General features: G+C 43.4%; 1 protein-coding gene across 3 annotated transcripts in view; it reads right to left on the bottom strand.

Annotated features, from left to right (window-relative positions):
• Positions 1-20,105, bottom strand: part of LOC125904945 (SH3 and multiple ankyrin repeat domains protein 2-like) — a 465,143-nt gene that overhangs the window by 13,217 nt on the left and 431,821 nt on the right. For all 3 annotated transcript variants that reach the window (XM_049602644.1, XM_049602655.1, XM_049602662.1), the window contains 2 exons: positions 19,381-19,486; positions 14,790-17,295 (listed from right to left, as the gene is read on the bottom strand). In XM_049602644.1, the coding sequence (XP_049458601.1) occupies positions 14,790-17,295; positions 19,381-19,486 (2,612 nt within the window). The remainder of the gene's footprint in view (positions 1-14,789; positions 17,296-19,380; positions 19,487-20,105) is intronic.

Below are 20,105 nucleotides of genomic sequence, written 5' to 3'. Positions count from 1 at the left end.
TGACCCCCCGCTCTCTGCTGAGAGGTTCTCCATGTAGCCTAGATATCGCTCTTCCCTACTTGTACCATATGGAACAGCCCAAGGGGAAGTGAAGGGGAGTAAGGGGGTCATTCTGCCAAAATGGAACTGGGCCATTGTTAAAGTGCTGCCTCCACCAAACCCCGATACCTAGAAAAAAAACTTACAGTCCTTACTTTTCAACACCGGCTTCTCCACAGGAAGTCATGATGGATGGATGAGATGAAGACAAAGGACTACATTAGACATGTGATAAACACACACACACACACACACACACACACACACACACACACACACATACACAAACACAAATGTGAGATAAAAGAACAGAGGGGGATGCATGGAAGAACATAACATCTTTATAAACTGAGAAGTCTCTGCCATCTGTCTGCCTTCTGTTTTCCCTGTTACCGACCAACTTTCACTTCCACTCTACTGGCTGACCCCATCTCCAGCTCCTGGGTCACAGCACTTTAATTTGATCTGCATGTAATGATGGGTCAGACTGGATGACCATGCTATGACTCCGATTCAAAACAACAGCACAAAAATACTTAACCTGAGATCTGTCAAGCACTTGTCTAATTAGTATCCTGGTATTCTATCATCTATTAAACACTTTGTGTTACAGGAATGAAATTGATGTGAAAAGTATGTAATTGCTTATTAGACTAATTAGCACAGGGCCTCGTTTAGCTTCCCTGACCTTATTACGATTTCTTGCAGCTACCAAGAGTCATGTATAACAAAAGAGGACAACACTATGCCATGAATCTCAGCAAACCAGATTATTTATGCATATTTATTTTTGTTAACTGCTGTGACACACGTTCTGTATTTGCAAAGACATGGCAAATGGACCACCACTCAAAGGGCTTTTACACTGCATATGACATTCGCCCATTTACACACATTCAAACAATGGATATACCGAAGGATACTGATTGGTGGATGACCCGCTCTACCTCCTGAACCACAGCCACTCCATCACCTAAAAAGCATCACTTATGTTCATAAGGGCCCCGGCAGCACACCAAAAATGTTAGCATTAAGTCAGTCAGTATTAACTGGCTATTCGGGGACATGTTGCACCTTTAATGGCATTAGACAGAAAAAATGTGCTTGATGCAGATAAAAGTGGATGATGAAATGTCCTCATAATTTCTGTCCATCTGAAACAAACAAAACTAGCACTACCTCCCAAAAGTTGGACATTAGAATGAACAGTTGGAGACCCCCGAGTCCATTTTATTTTTTATTATCAGTCAGTATGCAGTGCACTTCTGGGTATGTTTCGAGCCCCCAGATTTAGCTGCAGAGTGAGTGCCCCTCACTTTCACACTCTCTTTAGTGCAGGCAGCTGCAGACAGGGTGGCAGCTGCCTGCAGGAGGAGAGGCTTTGCCCTGTAAGGCTTCCAAATAATGTTATCTTCTTGGCACAGTTAGCTTGTTTATTGTAATCCGTGAATGTCATTGTCACACTGGATGTCTCGCTGAACCACGCTCAAAATTTCAAACTCTTCATAGAAAAAAAGGGCACAAACAGTCAAATATTCGTATTGAACAGACAAGTCTGATTTGACTGACATAATTGTAAATCCAGTACAGTCCTACACAAATTCAGAACTGATAGTCTAAAGCCATAATACCATGTCTGTGAGGCTGTACTTGGGCACAGCAGTAATTCTAGCTAAATACTATAAACAAAGTATGCTAATATGTTTGTGTTTCCGAGTTAACGTATGCTATGGTCACTTAGATTAGTGTGTTAGTATGCTAACACTGAGCTGATAGAGATGCCATTTGTTTTTCAGGCATTTGGTCATTAGCCAAACTAAGTTAAAGGTGGTAAGTTGAAATTTTGACCTGATAATTGACCCTTTGATAAGTCCCACCCCTTTGTGATGATCCATCAAACTGTTTGAGCTAGCATGGAGCCCACACTGTAACTAACTGCACTCCCTCAAGAAATATTAAATTTTTGGAAAAATAAAAAAAAGTGATTTCAGAGAGAAGCAGACACTAAGAGTTTTAAGGATATCTGCAGGATGTCAAACTCACTCAACAGCAAAATCCGGTTAAAAAGAGCAAGATGGTTGGAAGCTAAAGCGTAACTATAGGCTTTAGCACCACCACATCACTGGCAATCGAGACAGAATAAAATTAATATAAAGGAAAACTTTGGCAACATGCAGTTGTGTTGTTGCAATGTGTGCAGATAGATGGTGTTGCTGCCTATGCTGCCAGTGCTGCTAGCTGCCAGACCTTTGCACACACTGTGATAACACACAGCTAGTTGAATATCGGCAAAGTTTCCCTGCTTTCCTTCACTGGTTCCTGTAGAGCAGGGTGGGTCTTTATTTAATGTTAATGATTAAAAGGCAACAGTAGCATGTGTGGACATAGGTATAAGTATAGTAGGCTATACTTAGTAGCTAGCTGGCTTAACTCTTTACTTTTCAGGATTTGATTTTGGATTTGGAACAGGGAGGAAACATGCCCTTCTTTCCAACCTCTCCAAATAATGAGTATCATTAATACACATGCCCCAGGCACAACTTTAAGTTTAAAATCCAAAAAGCCAGCCTCAAAATGAAGGAAATCTGAAAGGATTGCATGAGTCTATGGAGCTCAGCTTTGTAGTTGTCGGACCCTTGTTGGAGCTGGCTGATGCTATGCTAGAATTGGCCAGACTGCGTTGGAGAGGCAGGACTTAGCGAATGGTCAATTAAGCTAGAAAAGATGAGTGACAAGATTGCCAAAGTTATTGCAATTCATCCTCTGGGAAACATGAATTTCTGAACCAAGTTTTGTGCTGATCCCTGTGGTAGATGTGGAGATATTTTAGTGGAACATATTTGACCTGCTGGTGACACATGATGAAAAGTCAGGGGTTACCTGAAGTCAGTTGACTATATCCTCTGGGAAAAATGAATGTCTGTAGAAAATATCACGACAGCACATCAAGTAGTTACAAAGATATATTGGTCTGGACTAGGGCTGCGCGGTATACCGTTTTGTACCGAAAAGCGGTCTTTATTTTCGTTGTGATATGAATTTTTCATATACCGCAATACCGGTGAATAGCCCAAACAATGTCCGGAACTTGTCAAGTGGGCCGAACCCGAACAAAATACCGTGAAACCGATATGAAAAAAAAAAAAAAAAGTGATATGAAAATTTTGTCATACCATCCAGCCCTAGTCTGGACCAAAGTGGTGGGCTGCCTGCCAAGCAGTCCCACTGATAAGGCCACGTCATTTAAAATTGAAAGTTAATTTGTTGCTTATACTTTATTAAATGTACTTTATAGACACATCCCACAGTCCTGCCAGTCCTGTTGCATTGTGTGGTAATTTTTACTACTTTTTCCTTGTATTACATAACTGGATATCTTTGGGTTTTGGACTGTTGTTGGGACAAACTAAGCAATTTGAAGACGTCATTTTCAGTTCTGGAAACCTGACATGGTTATTTTTCTGATTTTCAGAATTTTAAAGAAAAATCTGAAAATCATAAACACACACATAAGTAATGTTAGCACGTGTCACTCTCTGGCCTTCATTCCAATCTCAGTCAGCTGAGCAGGCTGAGAGGAAAGTGATGCAGTGCTATTGATATCTGTGGTGGGAGACCTCGCCTTCACCACGCCTACACATTGCATGACTCCCTGCTTCTTTCTAGCACACACCGGCTCACGTATTCAGGGTTGCACTCATTGGCATGCATGCACACGCTGCCTTTATTTATAGAAGCTTGAATGCACACACACACACTCACACACACACATAGAGACTGATTCGGCTGTGCTGGGTTACATAACGGTGGCCTACTAAAGCAGCCCGGCACGTGACCTGCGTGAGATGATGTTGAACTCTGCTGAGGGTTAGGCCTTCCATCCTCTAGCTCTATCTCTCTCTCTCTCTCTCTCTCTCTCTCTCTCTCTCTCACACACACACACACACACACACACACCACACACACACATGTACAAACACACACCCCTCCCCTGACTCAGACTGACATCACTGCAGGCCTCAAGGCTGCTCTCATCAGCTGGTTGCTAGGCAACCCTTTCGTCCACAGGCACAACCAACGCACATTTAATCTCGGAGGCTAAGAGACAGGGATAAAATAGAAGAGAAAAAAACCCCACAAAAGTCCAAAGGAGAAATTCTGATGTTAGCATGGTGCTGACGCTGATTCCAACACAGTGAGGAAGAAAAAAACAAGAGAGAACGAGCATGAGACAGAGCACAAGAGCAGAGGATAGAGGAGAGAGAGAAAGAGAGGGAGAGCATGTGTGAATCTAGGCCATCTTCTGTGCATTTCTGTTGCCATCTGTTTGACAGTCACAGAAACAGAACCACCTTTACCCTTCGCAGGCCTCCTCATATGAAGAGGTGTTCCCTATCTGCATGTCTCTAGCTGCCTGCAACCGTATCTTCTGCCTGGGGACCGTCTTAACAAGACAAAGTAGTGCAATGTGAATCCAAGAGGCAGATAATCGGAGACCCCAGTGACATAAAAGGGAGCAAACACCATCTGACATGAGACACACACATATAAACCCATCAGAGCAACAGTTGAAAAGACCAGATTACAGGCAATTGACTTATTTTAGCAGGATGTTCACTGTCACTTTAGGAAGTCTCTGATGACAATAAGGGGTTAAAAACTGCTCTGGAGGTGAGGAGTGTCATTGGCTACAAAACCCATTGCTGAAATTTCACGTATTTGTCCGCGGACGTATGTTCCCATCGCAAAGTGACAGAATCACTGGTTGGTCCACATCCATCAAACTCTCTCTTGAAAGTAAAGTAAAATACATCCACACATATTTTCCTTCAACAATGGAGGATATTTTACCCACCTGCCAATCTTTGAAATGAGGTTACAAATGAAGGGTTTTGCATGACCTTTGTTTAAATGGTAGTTCCAGCAGAAGTCAATTCAAATGCTACTGGTTAAAGTCCTATGCTTGTTAGACTCATTCACCTCCCCTCCCACTTACCCTGAGAAGACTTTCTTGCTCCTTATACTACATCTGTTGCTCTGACCATGTAATAAAGAGGCAATGGGTTTGTACTGGACTTGGCTGAAAGCTTGCTGCATCTCAAACAGATGCTAAAGGGTGCATTGTGCATCCAAATCTGATGCAGAAAGCAGCATGTGATGCCTTAGAAGTGAAATAGGCTGTTAAAGTGATAGTTCAGGTTTTTGGACATGATGTTGTGCGAAACGCTGACCATATGTAGCTCTGATGTGACCGTGTCAGTACTGTCAACGAGCCTCCTGCTCTGAGAAATCGCCCATCGCTTACCAGAGAAAAAGTAGCTCTGAAGATATAAGGGGGACACGTAACCAGAAGGTTTTAAGCTACAAAAAAGTATGCATGTGTTTTGTTAGACTATTTCAATTATTTTAAAACATCCCCGCATTACGTCAGACCTTGCTATCAATTGGAACTATTTTCTGGCCAGTATCACTCCGCCGAGCAGGCCCGCAAGACAGCACGGCAACAGAAATCAATAAGACAGTTCACCACCACGGCATGCAGGTGCGCAGGATAGCAACAGCTAACGAAAACTTCATCTGCTGTTTCCAACAGAGAACCAGTAGGCTATTATTAGTGAGGACAAAGATGTACTAGCCCTATATATACCTACTACTACAGCGCAAACACCGGCTCAGGCTCACGACACACCCTCGTCAGCTGCTGTAGGTAAACAGAAGAATACCAAAATGGTGCGAACTTGTGATGTCCACAGTTGTGGGAATAAAAACATGGCCGGCTCCTAATTCCATCGGTTTCCTGTTACGGATGTAACCCGTAGGCAACTTTGGCTTGTGTCAATTGGGATGAACCTCGCTACCAAGCCGGTGAGGGTGAAGCAACTGCGCGTATGTCAAGCTCACTTCAGCTGCCCACAGATCCCGACAGACAGAGAAAACGCAATTTCCGCACTGCTGTGCCCAAAGAGAGATATATTACCTAATATCAGTCTATATAACGATGTCTGTAGCTGACTGTCTGTAAAACAAAATGTTTGATTGAACTAATAGCCTGTTGTGTTGTGGAGAGTACATTATACGCGGCCTCGTTTTACCGTTGGCATTTAGTTTATTATATTAGGCTAACTGCTAAATCCATGACATGAGTAATCAATCACATAGAAATGTGAATTCATATGTGATTACGACCAGTCTCTGCTTTGTTCTGGTGGAGGGGTAGCCAAAGTTGCCTACGGGTTACATCTGTAACAGGAAACCGATGGAACTGGGAGCCGGCCATGTTTTTATTCCCACAGCTGGGGAAATCACAAGTTTGCAACATTTTGGTATTCCTCTGTTTACCTACAGCAGTTGATGAGGGTGTGTCGTGAGCCTGAGCCGGTGTTTGCGCTGTAGTAGTAGGTATAAATAGGGCTAGTACATCTTTGTCCTCACTAATAATAGCCTACTGGTTCTCTGTTGGAAACAGCCGATGAAGTTTTCATTAGCCGTTGCTATCCTGCGCACCTGCACGGCGTGGCGATGAACTTTCTAATTGATTTTTGTTGGCGTCCTGTGTTGCGGGCCTGCTCGGCGGAGTGATACTGGCCAGAAAATAGTCCCAATTGATAGCAAGGTCTGACGTAATGCGGGGATGTTTTAAAATTACTGAAATAGTCTAACAAAACACATGCATACTTTTTTGTAGCTTAAAACCTTTTGGTTACGTGTCCCCCGTACATTTTCAGAACTACTTTTTCTCTGGTAAGCTACGGGCGATTTCTCAGAGCAGGAGGCTCGTTGACAGTAGTGACACCGTCACATCAGAGCTACAGATGGTCAGCGTTTCACACAACTTCATGTCCAAAAACCTGAACTATCACTTTAATGTTGTGATAATAATGGCAGCTGAAGTAACATTGTCATTAAACATATATTAAGTTTAATGACAATGTTACTTCAGCTGCCATTAAACTTATATATTAAGTTAGCCATCTTTCTCTGTATGTTGTTAAAGTCATAGAAGAAAAGCATTTTTTTGTAACGTGATCATATAGAAGGTATCAATGTAGTGTGTAAAAACTCTACAAGTAACTCTTCTGGTGTTTTTAGCAGTTTCAGGTGCATGACCACCACCCTCTGGAGTACAGAGTGCCATGCTGATTTGCTATTAAGTATTTAATATTTTGGCTTTTTCTCTTTATTCATCTTTTAACCAATATTTATTTTTCTTTTGTTTGGCTTTTTCAAACAAAGCACATCAAATTTTCTCTAAGTATAAAGTGTGCTATACACTATTTTTAAAGCTTGCCTTGCCTTTGATTCATTTTGATACTGACTGTAGGTCTGCTGGGTTGACGTTTGTGAATTCACAGCAGAGTTTCTCTGCTTCTGTTGGCACATTCGTGAAACTAACTGACACTGAGAAGCTGACGTCAAAGATACTCATAAACAGTTTACTTTGTGAGGCTGCCAACTTCATGCACCTGATACCTTAGCATCACAAAGCTACTAACAGCACAAACAGATACCTCTTCACTTTATGAGCAAAGTAACTTTTACCAAAACAGAAGAACAAGAGGCAGTTAAGATGTCTAATGTCCAACCATAATCACCATGGTAATAAATCCATTAATGGGGCTAATACATTATGCATTGTGTATCATTTCTTCTGCAACTAGTTCTTTGCCAAAATGCCTATCTTACATATGGTGGCTTGGGCTGTAACACTTCATGAATTCCTACCGAACTGTTACTGTCGAAGAGTCACAATCCAGTGCATGCAGCCACACACAGAAGACACGGCTTGTATCTAATACACGTAATGTGGAACCTAAACTCCCAAGTGAAAGTTCAGCCTGGAAACTTTTAGCCATTTGCTGTTAGCAACATGTCCTTAGGTTTGCGCCACAAGTGGATTGGCCTGCAAGAGAGTCAGGCTATGGTAAGCATAAATTAAAGGGCAAAGCCTGAAGATCGGCCCACAGGTTCCGGGTCAGTTACAACAGCAAAAGAGAAAGTTGTCTCGAAGATAAAACATGTCTTCATTGTTGTAGGGGATGTCAATGAAAGCACATCTAACATGCTAACACTCACTCAATGGCACCTGGGGCCGGTTGCACCAACAGAGCTTATGCCTGGTCTTAAGTGAAGTCAGTCGTAATTTGGTGTTCTAAGTCCGACCTAATAGTTATGCCGGTTGCACCATCTAGGCTTAAGCCTTCTTCTCACTAAGATGGACGTAAATCTTACGCCTAGTCAAGAGCAGGTGTAAGGTCATTATCAAGCTGTCACCGGATATACAGTTTGTGTCAGGCCGCAACATGCCAAACCAGTGAAGGCAGGGGAATCCTTCCCAAATACGTCAACAATGATGTCACTGTAAATTGAGGTTTTCTGGGGAGGACCCCCGCCAGTTGGATGATTTCTTTTGAAGGAGATGTCTTTTTTTACCTTGCTGAGGAGATCTTTCCACTTCTTCCTAATGTCAACCTCTGTACGAAGGCAGCCAGAGTCTGAACACGTATCGACATGCCCCGTTATCTCTGCCTATACTGACTGCTTTTTCTTATTTCTGTTTTTTCCTCTGTGCTGGCTGTACAGCTTGATTAATTCTCTAATTTCAATGTCTGTATAGTTACCCTTTCTTTTTCGTTGATCCTCCATGTTTTCTTCAAATCTTAAACTGTAAATAAACTGTCAGCACATATGAGAGGGGCTGTCAACTGTCAATTGTCAACTGTCAAGCAAGCGGGGTGAATCAGCGGCGCGTCATTTGATGTCACCGCGCTCTTCTAGGCAGGCTGTGTGTGCGGCATTGCGGGGGCATTCACATGGACGTGCACAGCTAAAACCGGTGTAGCTAAGACCAGGAGTAAGCCCTATTGGTGCAACCGGCATAAGTCCACTCACTCTTAACAAAGACCGTCTTAGGAGTTATGACCAGGTGTAGTAAAGACCAGTTGGTGCAACCGGCCCCAGGATGATATATGTTTGGTTGCTATGAATGTTTAAATATGGTAAATATGGCCAAGGTGGAATTAATTGTAGGCTAACACTCCTCATGCACAAGTTTTAGTTTTTATTATTTTATGTGTTTTGGTATTTTTTATTTTATACCATAAGAGATGCTTTTCAGTTGTACAGCCTCTTGTGACCTGTTGCCTTTTGAAAAAGTGTTTGTTCAGTGTTAGTACAGTGTAATACACAAGTGTTTGGAATGTTCCTTTTCTACAAGGAAAACGGTTGACCAAAGGTGCCAGTTGTGGAAAAAAAAAAAAGATATTTCAGTCCTCATCATAAGGACTGCGCTTGAGTCTACTGTCTAGGGATGTCAGTTTCGGTTAATTTTACTTTCAGAAGGCCAACACCCATTAAAGCTATAGTGCGTAACTTCTACAGGTCCATAAATGTCCGTTTCACCCAAGCCACTACTAGAGGAGATGACACAATGCTGATTAAGCCGATCGGCTCCTCTAACATCTCGCGGTATTTTTCAATATATATAATTTTTAGCATGCGTGTCGACCGGCGACATTCCCGCGCTGGCACACAGGAAATGCTTCTTCACAACAAGAAGGTAGGGGGAGGAAGAGCGGAGAGTGTCATAGCAAGAGGTAGAGCGCAGGTAGAAAGAGAAAGCAACATGGCGGAGAAGCGGCTGAGACACGGTTCAGAAGTGGATCCTACCACAAAGGCAAGTGTTACTCTGTGTACGGTGTGTGGCGATTGGCGAGTGTTACTCTGTGTACATGGAAGTGCCGCCGGCTTATTAGTTGTAATAACGCATTATCCACTGGGAGGCGACAGAAGTTACACACTATAGCTTTAATGGGCAACTAACTGGTTAATTTTTATGAGAAAAAAAGATGTGAAATACAAGAGGCCTTTCCTTTTAGTCCGGCACTCTTTTGACTCAGTGAGTTTTAGTGCTGCTGTTCAAAGTGTTCTCCATTTAGTGGAGGTGAAACTTTTAATGATTTATGATGTAAATGTCTTGCCTTTAATTTAAATTTTCTGTTGGCTTTACTGACAGACAGTCAGCTCGCCATGTTTGCGTGTGGAAACAAGCTCACTGCCCAAAACTCCAGTCTCCACTGGGGTCTTGGCACTCTGCACTGTGCACCATCCAGTTTGGGAGGGAGCTTATGTTAACTAGCTAGGAGTGCTGCTCATTTAGTGATTACAGCTGGTAACGCCATCCTGGTGGCAGAACATGTTGCTGTGGAAACATCTTGCCCACCCTCTGTCTCCCCTCAGGTCTACCTGCTTGGTAAGCGGCTCCATTCTGAACCGCAAAATTCTTTTAGCACTGTTTACTGTGTTAGGACCACTAATGGTGCTCATATAGTTAACAACGCTAAAGGGGGTTTTACAGTTTAAAAATCATCTGCTTATTCACTGGGGCGAGCTGGGGGGTGACCTGAAGGTGGGCGCAATGTTTCCACAGCAATACTGTTGGGTCAGGAAAGCATAACTAGCAGCAGTGGTTGAATGAGTTGCACCGCTAACAATAGCTAGCTCTCACCAGACCCCACTGATGTGCAGTGCAGTAAACTGAACAGTAGCAAAATTAACCAACAGAACGACATGTGTGACCAAAATATTCTTGGGGGTTAAGAGATTAATGGTCATCCATTGACATCCCTATTACTGTCTGTTCAAAATGAAATATATCTAATATGCATTGAGTTTTTTTTCCACCGTGATGAACTCACTGGAGCATGGCGTGTGTGTGTGAGTCCTGTAATGCCATAATAATGGCATTAAATGATTTCAGTATCATATCTAGTATTATCTCAAATACTGAAATGAGCTGTGGTCGTTCCCATTTTCCTTGGTATTTAACTTTATGCAGTGAAGTGCACCAAATTCTAATCATATTATCTACCTGTTAGGAGCAATATATAGTTGAAGTATGTAAATTCTACTTTTCTTAAGTGATTATGTTCACAGGAATATGCCAATACGCAGACAGGCAGACACCAACACTATGCAGCATGTCAGCAATGGATAAATGAACACAGAAGTGGAAATAGGACTTTGGTGAGACATGATAGCAGCTGATAGAACCTACCTGTGAAGATGGGAGACACAGGAAGCATGAAGAAATAGGAGGTGAAGGAACTACAGGAGACTGGAGAAAATGGAGATGAAGATGGAGAGACGTGTGCTGAAAATGAAATGAGTACAAGGTGTAAAGGTCAACAGACATGACTTTGAACTGCAGAGGATGAAAATGAGGATAACATGATAGTATGTGGCATGAAGTGTGAAGGTGGGTACACAGGGCTGGACCTAAGCAGCTGCTGGCATCTCACTGTAATTACCACAAATGGACGTCATTGTGTTGATCGAACTGTGTTTATTAGATCAGAAGGCACAGAGGCATCAAGTCTTTCCCTCTGCTCTCTATACCTCTCTGATGAGCGATGGGACCATTCATACAAAATGCATGTGAGCAGTGAATTATTTATTGTGCTTTTTATTTCCCTCTCATACAGGGAAGATGTGAGTTTAAAAAAGCATGAGCTGAGCTGGTTTAGATACAGGGTCCATCAAAACCTTGTCCCAGTTACTGCAAATTTGACTCCTGCATGTCCTGAACAATCTTAAACATGGCTATGCAGGAAGTTAGTCTTGTTATCAAATGTACCATCCCTTATTCTGACTTATCAAGTAAACAGCCTTCACGTTCACATTACTGCCTGTAGTGACTGTCCTTTGTGCTTCCTTCTAAGTGAACTTTAATTTTAGAGATATGATAGAAAAAAGTGCAAATAAATGTCAAACATTAAAAACAAGAGGGTGAATTTTATGAATGATGTCCACACACGTGCTACATTATAAACAGACGATTCAACACCGCAGAGTAACTTTTTTTTTTTAAGATTATTTTTTGGCCTTTTTGCCTTTAATGGAAAGGACAGAGTGAAGAGTGTGAAGTGGGGAGAGAGAGAGTGGGGGAACGACATGCAGCAAAGGGTTACAAGGCGGAGTCGAACTCACGACCACTGCAGTGGGGCATTATCTCTATACATTCATGGATTCATGGATCATGAACACAGACCTCCAAACTTACACTTCTACCACAACAAATTTCAACACAAAGGGCAGCTCAACATTAGATGCAGAGACAGAGATGGATAGAGCCTTCTGTCCATACTCTGTGTTCATTTCATCCCTATTTGTCCACGTTTTCTGACAGCTTACAGATATGGATAAGACAGAGCAGTACCACTGGAGATTGTGGAGGCAGTGTGGCATAGTACAAGCAAGATATGACCTTATATACATGCCAGTGTGTGGACAGAGAACTCCTTTCACTATTTTCACTATGTATTATCGATTCATTACGTTCCACCATTATTTAAATTTCTTCATTGTTTCCTAACGGCCACAAAGGCCACTGCCGTCTATGACGTTGCCTCTGTAGGTACAATATTACTGACCTTCCTCATTATCACCGTGTTTGTTGTTGTGTGAAACGTTTGACTCTGCTCTCTACTGTCATCTATTGACTGTAATGAAGCCATCATAAAGGATGCATTGAAGTCCTCCCATTCATTTGAAGGTGTGTGCATCTAGGCTTCCACAGTGGGGCCGCTGGGCATGCCAAAAAAACACCCTGCTGCGGCCTGCAGCAAAAAGTTAAACAGAATCATCATGTAACCAGCTATCAGACCAGAAGACTCCCGCAGTCCACAGAAACAAGTAATACATTCTCTCCCTATTGTTAAATATTAGTAAGTATGTATTCACAGCTTGTGTGCAGTATCTTACATAGGAGAGCACTCACTTTGTTTGTGTGTGCATGTACATGTGTCTTTTGCGACAGTAAAGATACCTCAGCAATGATAATCAAAAGGAATTATGCAAGTCCTTTAAGCCAACATAAACAGACTTGCCAAAGACAAATACTCAATCTCTGAGATTGGGAGATTGGTTTTCCATAGTTCCTCCATCCTCCACTCCTTCAAGGGCTGTGTAAGTGTCTCCCACACCACCGCACAACACTGTGGCTAATTGCCGCAACGCCTGATTTGGTGTGAAGGCAGCCTGAGAATCGAATTTGTGACAGTCCTAATCAACACTATTCTGTACTGCCAAATATTTTGACCAGAAATGATCAACATAGATGACTGAAGTTAGTGGCTGCTAATATTTGCTGAAGACACCAGAATTTGTGCTTTTAGAGGGAGTTAATGAACATGTTGAAACTATTTCTTGAGAAACAACAGGTAAAGTGACTGTGCACAGCTTCCTGATAGCTGGTCCTAAGAGTGAGGTTGCCAGGTCTGGCATCATCATGTGTGTACAGAGACCTATATGAAAACCTTTGCACACCTCAACAGTATATAAAGATGCATATCTATGGACTACCAGCAACAACAATATAAAGGCTCTATGGAACCTTGGGTTGCTTCTATAAAGATGACATACAAACACACCGGAATCTCATATATACTGTACTTCACACACAACTCAGGGTGCATTGTAATGCTCTTAACCCCCAACTTTTTGTTGCTTGCTAAATGTACAAAAGCTATACTCAACTACACACAGTTGAATATCCTGCCAACACAAAACCAAACCCATCAATGATGAGCATGCAATGGATCCACAGACAGTTCCTTCGCAAAAGCTATCACAAACCATGAGGAAATAAAACTCAAACTATGTGCATGGCTAGATATGTCAAGGAGAAAATGCTGAGTTGTATTTTGGGTGAACTGAACCTGTAATAACACCCCTGACATTTCTAAAATTTGTAGGAAACTCCTGCAACTCTCTCAAATAAATGCAAAAAAGACAAATCTCCACTGTGTTCCATTGTGCACATGATTAAAGTCATTGATTATATGATTGATTATAGTCAATAACAGTCAGTGTCAATGACTTGTCAAGTCCTCCTTAAAGGCGCTGTATGTAAGAATGTGGCCAAAACGGTTACTGCACTCAAATTTAAAATACTGCCGCGAGTCGTGTACGTCCCCCCTCCCCTACAGATTGGAGGTTGCTGGACAGCGGCATGCTGGAGACTGATCTGTTTGCCCACGGGCGGCTGCCATGGCAGTGCCGCGTCCTTGATCTTCGGTTTTCCAGCAGACCGTTCGAGCAAGTCCGGCTTCTCTGCTGCTAATGCTGCTGCTGGGATACAGCTGAGGAGGAGCCGGCTGCTAATGCTATGTACTGGGACACTGCTAATGCTGCTTGCCGTGCTGCTGTAGCTCAGTCGTAACTGTAACTGATGCTGAGACTCTACTGACTGTGTGACTGGTAGATGGCGGTGGGTGGCGCAACAGGCCAAAACACAAATTCAAAACATAAACATGATCTGCAGACTACAAAAAATTTTTTTAGATGCAAATATTCTGGCTGTACTATTGTTGTCGGTGAGATCAGTATGTTATATGAACATTATTCCTTAGTCTCTGTGACATATTAGGAGGATTTTACGACTATTTGTTTTAGATTTCTTACATATAGCTCCTTTAACACAATAGTTCAATGACACAACATTCAATGCTACGTGCAAACACTGCGATCGACATATTGCCATGATATCACTGAACACTACAAGGGTTTGGGTTTTCACAACCCTTAGAATATATGAATTTCTTATACACGCACAAACCACTGTAAGAAATAATAAAATAAAATCAAAGGTGAGGAAAGGTCTGGGACTGATGTAAACAATGTAGGTCACGAAAACATGGAGCACTAAACACATCAGAATTTGGAAAGTGATTAAGAGCTGTCTAATTACATACCTTGTTCCGAAGCCCCCCCTGTTCCCTGTGGAGGAGTCAAGGCTCTCTCCTGGCTTGGCTGGCCTGTCGCGATTCATTTGCTGCAGAATGGAGCTCAGCTCGGTGATAACGGTGTTCTTGGAGTCTGGTGTGGATGGGGGGCTGCGCAGCTCAGGGGGCTGATCACCCCACAGCTTGGATGTCCTTTGAGTAGGAGTCCTAGGAGGCTCAGAGGATGAAGGGGGAGGGGGAGGGGCCTGAGGTGGTGACCCATAGGACTCTGGGGGCTCTTCAATGAGAGCGTCATGATAAAGTGATGTTCTGTTGATGACAGACTTGCCCTTGGGTTTGGGTGGCACAGGGGGGCGATCCACCAGAAAGGCATGCCCGTCTGCGGTGGCATAAAGACTCTCCAGAGCGCTGTCACAGAAGCCTCCCTCTGATGACAGGGTGGAGATGCTGGAAACGGTGCTGGTGGTCTCCATGTGCTGAGGATCCCCGCTACTGCGGCTGTCTACCTCTTCGATGCCCGAGTCACCCACCCCTGACTCTGAGTCAGGTGGAGGAGGAGGATATGAGGGGGGCATGCTGTTTGCCACCCGTTTGTGTTGATCAGTGACAGGTGGTGGGGCATGAGCATGGTAGGGGGGTAGAGGTGGTCCCCCATTCCGTCTCTGTTGCTGAAGCATCTCTGCAATGGCACTAGCCTGATCATCAGGAATGTCAATACTGTTAGCAAATTCCAGCGGTGGGGGGAGGGGCTCTGAGAAGTCAAAATCCTCATCAATGTCAACTGAGGCCAGAGGGGGAGGGGGGATGCGGAAGGGCAGCTTAACGGGTTCATCCAGAGACTCCCCTAAGGGAATACTCCTCCTCCGTGATGAAGGTGGCTGGGGATTGACGGACAGAGTTGTAGCATTGAGAGGATCAGGTTGGTTGGGGTCCTTAAGCTCAGATGGCCTGTTGCTGTCCTGCCCCTCGACCTCTTGATTGTTGACCTTGTTACTTGCTTCGTTGCTGGTGTGGACCATCAACAGCCCGGCTGACTTGGGCTGTGATGCATCTGCCACATCTGCCGGCGCGCTTTTCCTCTCCTCAACTGCCTGATGCTGTCGTTCTTCCCGTGCCCCATCAGTCTCATACTTCTGCTCCGTCATCTGCCTCCGCAGGCCACCTCGGCCAGGCCGCCCCATGGTTGCTGTGGAGATTGCAGCAAAACTTGTCTCAATCCCAGAGCGCAGTTTGGTGTCAATGAACAGCGGTTGGTTGAGGTCTGGTTTGTGGCTTGGCTGAATTGGAAGGGACTGGGCTTCATGCTTGGGTGCTTGCTGAACCTGAGGAGGATTTGGTGGCTGATTCTGAGGATGGTTTTGTTGCTCCTTCATGGCTCGGTCACGAGCTGCCAGGGCCAGGGCAAGTGGAGAATTAGGATCCAAGGGCTTGCCGGTGACAGGATGGAGGTAGGTCCCATTAGCCCTATAGTGGCTCTTAGGAGGGGTGGATGGGAGACTAACAGGACTGTCCAGGTTGGGACACTGGCCCGTCCTGGTGTTTAGAGGTTCCCGCACCACCGTGGGCTCAGGGGTGTTGAAATCTGTCATATTGCCACTACCGCCCCCAACAGGGGGCCCAAGCTGTGCTGCAGGAGGACCCAATATCCTTCGAAGCCGCTCATCGCTACTGAACATGCCTTCATCGATGGACTTTGACTGGCGAAGGCGAGGGGTTGGCGTGGGACTGCTAAAGTCATCATCCCCCATGTCTATTGACTGGAAGGCAATGGAGTGCTTTTTTGCCTCTAGCCTCTTCTCCCGGTCCCGCACTGCACCAGCAATGGCTGCTGCAAAAGGGTTGCTTAGAGACATAGGGTCTTCAGGACGCAACCCTCCGCTCCCACAAACAGTGGGTGTGAGAGGTGGGTGTTCAGGGGTGGTGGGCTCAATCTCCATACTGCTACCCTGGCTGCTCTTACCACTGCTGCTGGTGGAGGGCTCCTTAACGATGATTGTGGGGATTGGGATGGAGGAGCATGTCCGTTCTACAGGCGTAGTAGGCATGGAAACTGCGCCAGAGGGGCTTGCTGGCATGTGACACGTTTTCTCTGGACTGTCCTCAACGTTGGACTGCTTTACTAGCATGCCCTTTCTTCGAGCTGGTTTGGCTGGCACATACAGTGTCTTATTGCCCACCTCGGAGTAAGGGTTCTCTGGCACTGGTGTGCGCCCTCGAGTGCGTGTGCTCTCAAACTGCTCTGAGCTCTGGCGGAAATAGCCACGCCTTAACGTACCAACATCAGTGGTTCGGCTAATGGTCTTCACCGCATTGGGTGAGTTCTGGGTGAAGCTGGGTCGTGTGGTGCCGTAGCTCTTGGGTGTAGGGCCAGCAGCTGAGTTGTAGTCAGGTGGTGAAGGAGGTGAAATGGCTGGGGGAGGAGGGATGTCCTCTGAGGTGTCGGGCATAGAGAGGCTGCGGGAGAACTTGAGTAGTGGAGGTGTGAGGAATCCCTGTTTCTCATCCTCTGTTGTACCTTGGAGAAATGGAGGAGAAAGAAAAACTACGTGAGGACCTAGAGGAGACATCCCTATTTTTTATTTCCAGCATGGCCTCCTCTTTACACAGCAAATGTCTCATTTATTGATGTGAGCTCTTTCTTAACCTTTATTTTATCCAAGAGGGGGGTTCCCGTTATCTGTGAGAGGCCAGACAGATGAGTAGCCAACTATAAGATGTTTGCTGCAGCAAGTGGAAATTTAATATTGAGCTCATTTGACTATTCACCAATTACCTTGAAAATGACCAAAATGGCTTGCACAAAGTTACATCATAGTGTTGGGTCAGTTTCCAGTTTTGTCGGTCAGGTCTGCTTTACAAGCTTAAACCAGTGTTATTTTATGCAAACAGGCTGAAAAGGTATTTGTTATTATGACGTGTTCTGGCACATTAAAAAGCAGGCTACCTCAGCAACGTGTGCTGATGGGGTCACAGCGCTAAATCCAACTCATACTGCATTAGTCATAAGCAATATGACAACATGATTAGCATCATATTACATTTATAAACGGACTAACAAAGCCATTAGTGTCTAAAGGCCTGTGCAATTTACTGCCAGGCCCAGGCTGGTGTTGGCAACATGAAGGAGATCAAATTTCAGTGGCAAGAGTTCATGCGTTTTTTTGTGGGAAGACGAGACAAGACAGGACAGAGTGAGAATCTTAAGAAAACTAAAACTGGGCCCATATGACAACATTTTGGATTTGAAACCAACAAATGAAGTTTCCTAACTGGCTGCAGGCGCCATTTTGAACTTTCATATATCTTTCATTCACCATGAAGGCACCGCAATGGGCGAGGAACAGCTGATTCATGAAGTAAAAATAAGGACATTGGAAAGACATTGGACTCTTAGGTCAAACAGAATTAAATTTCTAGTTGGAATGGAAATCGGTTTGACAATATTTTAAATATCTAATGACGTTAGAATTTCATACTGTGTGGATGTAGTCTCGCCACCAGACATTCAGAGATCTCCGCCTTCTGATAAGCAAAGCGTCTAAAGACTGACTTGTGAGTCTAGTGTGGATGTTAAAATTATGACATTTTGCAGACGTTGGGTTTTGTCATACCTCATGACTGAATGTCATTATTCTGCATTAAAATGACGTTAGTTTGAAATGTTTGGAAGACATTGGATTTTGGTTACTTAATAACTGAAACCAAACTAAATATCAACAAGATGTATCATCAATATTTTACATTAAACTGACGTTGGCATGAGACATTGTCCTGACACTAAATAGGCTAGGCTACTTGCCTTTATTGTTTGTCATTTACAGTAAATATTACAATATAAAATGTGTGTTTTTGTTTTAAAATAAGAAGATAGCAAGTAGGCTACTCACCTGTTATGTCTACAATATGATCTCGAGTGCACAGCTGATATTTATGTTTTTTTTTACGTGACTTAACATTAGTGCATATTTAATGGATTCAGTGTGGACAGAGAGCTCTGGTGTTATGTGATGCTACATGATAGTCAGACGCCCATTTGCTTTTGAACATGACAAACAAAATTGTGTATACCAGTCCAGTCCACTGTTTAGCTTAATATAAACCCAGTTTGATCATTTTTACAAAGGCCAAAGGCCTACTGTTTTATTTTGTCATCACTTAGTCATTAAGTGACACTATTTAGTTCACACACCAGTGTCAACAAACTAGAATGTGCTAAAATGCTTTGATTGTGATTATCCAAAAAAACCTTTAAATTTTTGTTATAATAACGATGGCATTGCCAAGTAAAAGCGCTGTGAGTATCATTAGCCCGCATGACGTCCCTCTAGTACAGCAGTGAGAGTGAGCTTTCAGCATATGCTTAATGACCTCCAATATTATTGCCTGAAAGCACACTTTGCTGACTGGATCATTCTAATTTATCTATAATTAGTTTTAATATCATTAACAGAATATTACGACAAGCCAAAACCACAAGGTAGTGGACATGCAGTTCAGAATTCAGGCTGACACTCACATATCGTCCAGCCGCCCCCCCCCCCGCCCCAAACACACACACACACACACACACACACACACACTTATGACACGCACGTCATACCTATGGACTTTTGCTTTTTCATAGTGCCCTTCTCAGGTATTCCCAGGAAGGCCCCTGGCACAGTGGGCGGCACCACTGCCACTCCCTGGCGGTCATGGTACATGGACTGCAAACCAGAATGTTGTTAATGATATTCCCAGAAATACTCTCTTGATTACCTTTCTGCAAGCTGTGGAGAGCAACACTCACAGAATTTAGAGTTATCTATGGAACACAATATGCTGTAAACAATCTGCTGCAAAACTGTGGAGATAATTTTGTCTCAATAATATTTATAGGAACAGATCAATGATCTGTGTGTTAATGTGTAATCTGTTTATAGAAAACACCTCTCAAAAAATCAAAGTAAGATTTGTAAACTTACATAACTATTCTGCAAATATTAAATGGACCTGCAAATACACAGATATGGAGATCAGTTTGTGTCAGTATTGTTTGTGTGAGGAGAATCTGTGTGTAAATGTGTAATCCGTAAAATCTAAAACAACTTCCACAAGTACGAAATGGATTTGAAAACTGAAAGAACATTTTTCAAACACAAAGCAGATCTGCAAATACACAAATATGGTCCATAAAATCCAAATAATAAGTCCATTTGTCTTCATGTAATTTGTGCTAGGTGATGGACAATCTGGGTGTACATTTGTCAATATAAAACAATTTCCATAAATACAATAAAAGATTTGTAAACTCACAAAAAATATTTTGTAAATATAAAACAGACC

This window comes from Epinephelus fuscoguttatus, linkage group LG2 (genome assembly GCF_011397635.1).
Source record: "Epinephelus fuscoguttatus linkage group LG2, E.fuscoguttatus.final_Chr_v1".
Taxonomy (NCBI): Eukaryota; Metazoa; Chordata; class Actinopteri; order Perciformes; family Serranidae; genus Epinephelus; species Epinephelus fuscoguttatus.
The sequence above is the reverse complement of the archived record's forward strand: the minus strand, read 5'-3'. Positions and strand labels throughout refer to the sequence as shown.